Source organism: Lepus europaeus, chromosome 20 (assembly GCF_033115175.1).
Source record: "Lepus europaeus isolate LE1 chromosome 20, mLepTim1.pri, whole genome shotgun sequence".
NCBI classification, from domain to species: domain Eukaryota; kingdom Metazoa; phylum Chordata; class Mammalia; order Lagomorpha; family Leporidae; genus Lepus; species Lepus europaeus.
Genome location: NC_084846.1, coordinates 37666464 through 37675031, shown reverse-complemented (window position 1 = coordinate 37675031; position 8568 = coordinate 37666464). Strand labels below are relative to the sequence as shown.

The 8568-nt window shown below is 47.0% G+C and overlaps 1 protein-coding gene across 1 annotated transcript; it reads left to right on the top strand.

Moving 5' to 3' along the window:
- Positions 1 to 367: 367 nt before the first annotated feature.
- LOC133749387 (dynein light chain roadblock-type 1-like) lies at positions 368 to 676 on the top strand. Its single transcript, XM_062178546.1, has one exon. The coding sequence runs from the start codon at positions 368 to 370 to the stop codon at positions 674 to 676; it is 309 nt and encodes a 102-aa protein (XP_062034530.1).
- Positions 677 to 8568: the final 7892 nt, after the last annotated feature.

Genomic DNA, 8568 nt, shown 5'->3' with positions numbered 1-8568 from the left:
TGGTGATTCCATTGGGACACTTTTACTGTTTGCCGTCCCTAAAACACGACTGAGTTATCCCCAAAATGGACCAGCATTTTCTTAATTCTTTTTTAAGTATCCAACAGTGTACTGACCGCTCTGGGGACCAAGTTCATATATTAGCATGTAAATGAAGATGACTTTAATCCTTGCTTTACCATTTACTGACTTAGCAATGAATTTGATATTTTAAAATTTCAGCATCTGCAAAATGGAGATATTAAAAATGCCTCCCTCAAAATGTTGTTTTTAAGGAAAATAGGTTATAGAAAGGGCCTTCAAAAGCTCATGGAGAGGGGCATGGGACTAGGCCGCACGTCCCCAAAGCTAAGCGCCTGGATCTGAAATGGCAGAGGTGGAGGAGACACTGAAGCGTCTTCAGAGCCAGAAGGGGGTGCAAGGGATCATGGTGGTGGACATGGGAGGCATTCCCATCCACAGCACCATGGACAACCCTACCACCGAACAGCACGCCACCCTCACGCACAACTTCATCTTGAAGGCCCACAGCACCGTGCGTGAAATGACTTTCCTTCGAATTCTCTCCAAGAAAAATGAAGTTATGGTTGCACCAGATGAAGACTACTTCCTGACTGCAATTCAGAATCCAACTGAACAAGCCATTCTCTTGGATCCACATCATTCCTTAGTTTAATGCCCCCCCCCCCAAGTAATAGTGTTAACCATGTCAACCAGCTGGAATGTGGAAATCGCCTTGCAGCCCACTCAAACCAATCCATGGCCAAGGGGGGGCCGGCCAGCCCTGTGCCCCCCCACCCCACCCCAGGGGCCCCTCTACTGTGCCAGCCACTTCTAGAGTTCCTGGAGTCGGCTTGCTTTGCTCACTTCCGGTTTTGGAACAAGAACTTGTAAGAAGCCCACACGCAGCTTCCTTCTGACCTTCACATCATCTTGTTGTCCTTGAAAAAAAAAAAAGGCTGTTTTTCTTTAACAAAAAATAACCAAAATGCTAAGAAAAAAAAGCTCATTGGAGAATGTGTATTATGAAAATAATATGTATAGATTTCAAAATTTCGGAAGTTAATATATAGAGTATAAAATTTTTGCAGATTTCATATTATTTGGTATAATATATAAATATATAAAGTCTTCACTGAATTATACTATGTACATGACCATATAACCTTCTTTCTTGTTATGATCATTGTAATGAATTCCACATTCTGTGACTTTTTTTTAAAGATTTATTTTATTTATTTGAAAGTCACAGTTACATAGAGAAAGGAGAGGCAGAGAGAAAGAGAGAGAGAGAAAGGTCTTCCATCCCCTGTTTCACTCCCCAATTGGCTGCAACAGCCAGAGCTGCACTGATCCGAAGTCAGGAGCCAGGAGCTTTCTCTGGGTCTCCCACGCGGATGCAGGGGCCCAAGGACTTGGGCTATCTTCTACTTCCCCTAGGCCATAGCAGAGAGCTGTATTGGAAGAGGAGCAGCCGGGACTAGAACTGGTGCCTGCCTATATGGGATGCCGGTGCTTTAGGCCAGGGTGCTAACCTGCTGCACCACAGCGCCGGCCCCCATTTTGTGACATTAATATCTCTCTTTTCAGGAAAAAAACAATATAAAAGTACCACATATGAAGTGAAGATAGAAAATGTTAAAAATTATTTGTATGTACTGTTTATATATATATATATATATTTTCTGAATAAGGTATCTCTTTTGAATTTATCTTTAAAAATTGTAAGTGTATAGGTACCTGTATGTATGTGTAAAGAGTGTGTATGACATTCCATAAATTTAGCAAGAGAGGAAGAAAGGTAGGTGTGTGGTATGTAGTCAATAAAACAAACGGGATTAAAATGTTCCAATATTTGAAAATAAAAACCCTATCTTGTATTTTCACTTTTCCATAAAGTTTTTGAGGTCCTCTTCTACGCGGAAAGCATGGGAGGTCAGTGGGAGCTCACTGAGTCCCTGCTTCTTGTTGCTGTTGCTAACGTGCAGGAATTTAAAGATCCACCCGAGCAATTACTCTGGGTGGGATTTCTTCCTCCACTCAGCCATTTGCTTATTCCTCCAGGGCTGTGTGTCCCCTCTGGATTCTAGGATCAGTATTTCACTGTGCCAACGTGGGGTGGGGAAGCGTGCTTCATTATGGCGCTCTCTCTCTAACAAGGGCTAATTCATACTGTAATTTTAAGCAGCCATTACACTGGGAAAAATGCACATGGCCTAAATGCATGAATGCATAGCTTCTACTGCAAGAGAACTGGTTGCTACAGTGTCCTGGCATCTTGTGTAGCTCTAAGATTTAAAGTCACTTTGTGATTACTGGGGTGGGCTAATTCTCCAGGTATAACACAGGAAACAGCAGTCCCGGGAGCCTGGCTGCTAACCGACTTCTCACCAGCACAGACACAGCCAATCAGAAAAGGCAAGTAACTGCTTCTCAACTGGAAAGCAGTCCAAGCACCATCAAGCATGTTGATGTTGGTGTATAAATGTCGCACAGGTGCAGAGGATGGGCCAGGGTTTATTTTAGAGGTAGACTGTTCATGTTTTCCCAGATTCTTACTTTTGTAGCACACGATTTGCCTTGTCAGAAGACAAACAGGCAAACAAGGGCAAAGGTCGTGGCTCGGCCCTGATACATGGTCCGATGGCTCTTTTTCCCACCTCCCACGGCCAGCACTGAAACACGGTGAATAGAAGGGGAGGGGTGGTGACAGACGGAGATGTGGAAGTCTGGGTTAGGAGGATGACCGTGTGTGCAGCCCCATGTTGGAACGGTTCTCAGAACTTCTCACCCAAGTGACTGGCTGGAACTCTGATGTGGATGGTTACAGCAGGGCATGTGGGTTACAAGACCAAGCTCTCAGAGCGTCCAGGTTGGGGGTTCAATTCCACCCAATCTAGCTTTTCCACACTCTGCTCCCTGTATAGATCAGAGTTTTACCAAGTTTTACCACAGCAGAACAGGAGATTTTCCCTGGGCATTCTTTTCCCAACTACCCCACAACTGAAGAAAACAGTGAACTTCAGCTTCAACTTCAGAATACTTTAGCCAATGCCATTTTCTCACATTAGATGGTTTGTAATTGTGGATTACTAGCTTATATGAAATAATATCTCATCACAGACTTCTGTACTTTTAAATCTTTGGACACACACAGTGTCACAGAGGCATGAAGAGACTCTCAATGGGAGACATTTTTTTCTTCAGAACCACTTCCCCCTACAGGAAAGCTAATAAAATTCACCATGGCAATGACAAGAAATCAGGTGTTGTGACAACTGTCTTTACTGTTTGAGACTACAGTGATATCATATTGAAGATCAATATGAAAGTATAGCAAAAGTATGCAAAGATTTTTTTTTTTTTTTTTTTTTTTTACAAAGGTGACTGTTTCATTCTTCAGATCAGAAATATAAGCAGGCATGGAATTTCTGCTTTGTGGATTAAGTCTCCACCACACTAACACGGGCTCCCATTCCAGCATCTATGACATTTTAGTGCCTTTCACTCTCTGCTCTCTTCACTTTCCTTAGGACTAAGGGGAAGCAATATCTTTGCATGCTCAAGGCCTGGCTCTTTATACACAACTCGGCAAATGCTTTCAGAGTAAACGGATACAAATAGAGCCCACATGCCTGAGGACTCGAGACTAGGCAAACAGAGAAATCAAGGGGGCCTTGAAGTGGAAAGGTGAAAAGGAACTGAACATCTCACACCATTGCTTTGATGGAGTCGGCTCCTTCAGGCCCAGGTTCGTCTTTCCTGTCCGCAGCTACTTCTGCCTCGCCTGACCAGCAGGAGGCTGCTCTCACCGACAACCTTTCTGGCTGGAGGAGCTCTCAGGGTCTTTGGACTCTGAAAAGCCTGTGATCCGGGTATGACTCATGGGCACCAACACGTTTATTTCAGGAGAAGGTGAAAGGAGGAGCGGTTTAAAATAGACGGGAGGAAACCGGTCAAATCAACGGAAGCTTTTCAATGCAGGTGCAAAATATGTGTGCTCCGTCCCCACGGGACGCCTTAGAAAATAGATGAAATCACAAAAACACTTATTGCTGGGAAACACGAGTAGTTTAAAATGGATGGGGAACAACTGTACAGCAACATAGCATCTTTCAAAAATTAAGATGTCCATTCAAGCTTTTTCAAGCAAGGCCCTCCAAAAGCTCATTACTGATTCAGTTTTCCTCTTTTTAATGACACACTTAGGTCCTGCATCCAATCCAGCTGGACTCAGGTAGGTACCGTGTAAGCCCCTCTTCAGTGGCTGAGAACAGAGAGGAACATTGTTAGAGGAAAATGGTGGACACAGGGAACTAAGCCTCAAAACCATGGCACCACTGTGCTCCCAGAAACGGTGGCACCAGCTGTGGAAAAACATGGGTTTGGGATGAGCTACCTGGGCTGTGGGAAACAGGTAGGCAGACACTGCTAGAATGCAAAGCTCTTTATACATCATATGCTTTAATCTTCAGAACATCTTTGTGAAGTCATTCTAGAGATGAGAACATTGGGTCTTAAGAGATGTCAGGTGCCTTTTTTTTTTTTTTTTTTTTTTTTTTGACAGGCAGAGTGGATAGTGAGAGAGAGAGAGAGAAAGGTCTTCCTTTTTCTGTTGGTTCACCCTCCAATGGCTGCCACAGCTGGCACACCGCACTGATCCGAAGGCAGGAGACAGGTGCTTCTCCTGGTCTCCCATGCGGGTGCAGGGCCCAAGGAGTTGGGCCATCCTCCACTGCACTTCCAGGCCATAGCAGAGAGCTGGCCTGGAAGAGGGGCAACCGGGACAGAATCCGGCGCCCTGACCGGGACTAGAACCTGGTGTGCCAGCGCCGCTAGGTGGAGGATTAGCCTAGTGAACCACAGAGCTGGCCTAGATGCCTTTTTAAAAGATACCCCTGGAGTGGAGGATGGCCCAAGTGGTTGGGTCCTGCACCCCATGGGAGACCAGGATAAGCACCTGCTCCTGCCTTCGGAACAGCAAGGTGCGCCGGCTACAGCGCACCAGCCGCGGCGGCCATTGGAGGGTGAACCAATGGCAAAAGGAAGACCTTTCTCTCTGCCTCTCTCTCTCACTAGCCACTCTGCCTGTCAAAAAAAAAAAAAAAAAAAAAAAAAAAGATACCCCTGGAAAAGGGCAAGACTTGGCAATCAAGTCAGCTGTGGGTCTATCCTATCCTATCCTATCCTAACCTATCCTAACCAAACGGAAATCAGGGGAGGGGACTGGACCTAGCTTTAAGATGCCCACATCTTAAATGTGTTTCATTCACAGCTCTGGCTCCCGAGTCCAGCGTCCGGTTATTGCAGACCTTGGGAGGCAGCAGACGACGGATGGCTCCAGATGATCCCCTTCCACCCATGTGGGAGATCTTGGCTGAGTTCTGAGCTCCTGGCGTCAGCCTGGCCAAGCTCTAGCCATTTCAAACGTTTGGAGAGTGAATCAATGCGTGGGGGCACTCTTTCTCTCTCTAATAAATAAATACACTGAAGAGTCCTAGATGGAAATCATTTAAGAGGACACAGAATTGGATGACTGACTCCTCACCCCAAACCTGAAAGGAGGAGAGCTGACACAGGAGGAAATTGTAGCTCAGCATCCATGGAACAGGGGAGTGGTGTGGAGGAGCAGGGAAATGGGACCAACTCGCTCACAACAGGTTCTCTTCCTGCCAGGGGCTCCCCTCTGTCCTGGACAGGCAAGTCTGGGCTTAACATGAGCCTCTTGTCCCCAGGAGGAAGCTGGGGCATTTCTGGAACTCTCCTTTCTGACTTGAGCATCTCTTTTTAAAGGAATCAGAAATTAGCCATGGGAGGCAAGCAAAGGCCTGTGAAAATGGAATGGGAGTTTGAGGAAGATCAAGGATAGGTTAGGCAGCCAGCCTGAGGCAATACAGGCACGGGACCTCTGGTATGCGATACGCCAGGGTTCCCAGGACTTGAGTGCAGGGGGAAAGTGATGTTCAACTCAGACTCTATCTCAAAGGTTTTCTTCCTGTCAAAAAGCAGCACTGTTTGCTGTAGAAGACCTCTGTCTACCACGGTGAGAATCGTGCTGCCCTTGGCCTAACAGGGAACCTGCGGAGTGCACCCCACAGCTCCCAGCTCTTGCTGGACCTGAGGGTTTCTCCACATTGGGTCATGGGCTCTGCTCATGCCTTTGGTTTGGTCTCCTCTGGCTTCTACCGGAGGACTTTGCAGGGCCTCCAACGTGTGAACACAAATTGTGAATCACGGAGGGTAGTGGGCAAAGGGGGAGATGCAGCTTTCCTAAACCTACCTGAAAAATAAGTCTGTTTAGAAAGCGTGAGTTACCGTCTTAGGGAACTGCTGTTCTGTGAAAGATGCTTTAGGAAGATCTGCTCCATGTGTGTCTCTGCCTGCCTCAGGACTGCGCAGTGGCTAATGCGCTGAGATTGTCATTTCTTTCAACCGTAAGCCAGATAATAAACCAGATGCAGCATCTGGGCAGCCTTCCCCTACTCCCAACACGCGGACTGTCCTCTCCTACTCCTCCCCACCCCATCGCTCTCCTCTTCTCCCCGTCCTCTTTCTCTCTCCTCCTCCTTCCCTTTACTATATAGGTATCCTGGGAACAAAGGAAACCTGGAGAACAGAAATACACATTTGGCAATGATTGTTTTCATTGGACTGTGACTTCATAACAGGCAAAAATAAGAAAAAAAGGAAACTTAATAAATCAATATTTGGGATAAATGTGTTGATTTAATTCATGAAGCATGTAGCTGTTAAATGGGAGTACCAGGAATGAAAAAGATGACTTTTTAAAAAGATTTCTTTATTTAAAAAAGTTACAGAGAGAGATAGAGGGAGGGGAGAGACAGACAGAGACAGAGACAGGACCATAGGATGCCGAGGTTCCATCCCCTGGTTCACTTTCCAAATGGCCGCAACGGCGAGGGCTGGGCAAGGCTAAAGCCAGGAGCCAAGAGCTACACCCGGGTCTCCCACATGGGTATAAGGGCCCAAGTACTTGAGTCATCTTCTGCTGCTTTCCCAGGCATTTTAGCAGGGAGCTGGATGGGAAGTGCAACAGCCAGAACACAAAGCTGCACTCATACGGGATGCTGGTGCTACTGACAGCAACTTAACCCATTATGGCCCCAGTAACTTGTTTCTGCCCAGGGCACAGAACCTCAGTGCTCCTGTACCCCAGGAGGTGCCACTTGTGTGTTGTCCTATGTAAGTGGCCCAGGATAGGGCAGCCCTGAGTTCATCCTTCATAAAAATGACTCTTTTTCTCAACTTTATACCTCTATACCAACCTCTGTGGAAGAAGTAGATGAAACGTAGAATTTTTACAGGGAATGTTTACCTTAGCACAGAAGCGAGAAGAGAAGATCAGCTGGCACTCAGAGCACACGTGTTTTTCCTATGGAGCCAGGCAGTGTGAGTCCAGGGCCGGGGCATGATCCATCAGGCCCAAGCAGCACTCAGCAGGCAGGTGCACGGCACCCAGCTACTTCTGCAGTGCTGCTTGTACGCAGTTCCAACACTGCCTACCAACTCCTCGAGGACTGGCAAGAAAGCCAAGGCTGGCAGCCGGTGTGGTGCCACCTTTCCATGCCAGAGCCACCTGCACACAGCACGGTGCAGAGGAAAAGACAGAAAACCTGGCTACTGTAGCCTGGAAACCGGCAGCAGTGGTGCCCATCCATCGCACTTAGCCCTGGCAACGGGGAGTTACAATGGGAGGAAGGCAGAAAGAGGGGGCCCAGGTCAGCAGATGGGCTTGGGTGGGGGGGTACTCCACTGTTCTCTGCTCCCCAGGGCCTACCACAATTGTCTGCATGGTACTGCCTTGAATGGTTGAGTTTATCCTTTCCCTAGCATCACTGAAAAATCCCTGAGTGGCCTTGGAAAGTTACTGCCTTTGGGTTTTGCAGCACAATGATCCACTCCAAAACACAAGTACTAGTATCGATTGCTACTGTCTTTCGCTGATTTGGGGGTTGACTGTATTCCACAAGGTACTTTTTGGTCTTCACGCCATGACAGGTGAGATAGTATCTGGGACTTGAGTTCGCCTGAAGGCCACCTTCCTGTTCATAGGGTCTGTGCCCAGCTCGGGAACACCTGCACAGCTGGCAGCTGGGACATGCAGGGCTTGGGCTCTTCCCCCATCACAGTGTGGCCCCTCCCTGTGGATTCCTCAGGGTAGCTGATTCTAACAGAGGCCCAGGCTCTGAAGGCACCTGTCCCAGAGAGAGGCAGGTGAAAGTCAATCACCCTTTGTGATCCAGTCTCAGGCACTCAGACAGTATCACTTTTCCCACACCAGATTCACAGAGGAGGTTAAAAGTGTGCCCATTCTCCAGTAGATGGAACATGGATCCCATTATTGATGGGAAGAGTACCAAAGACTTTATGGACATTCTTTGAAACAGCCACAGAATCTCAGTTTCTCTATATGTTAAATGGGAATAACAACACTTCCTGGATTGGATTTTTCAAGGGTACTAGGGAAAAATTGGGGCTAACAGAGTAATTTATGTTTTTTGAAAAGTCAGGTGCGGTCAAAACACAAGAGACAGAAAAAGTTGTGGG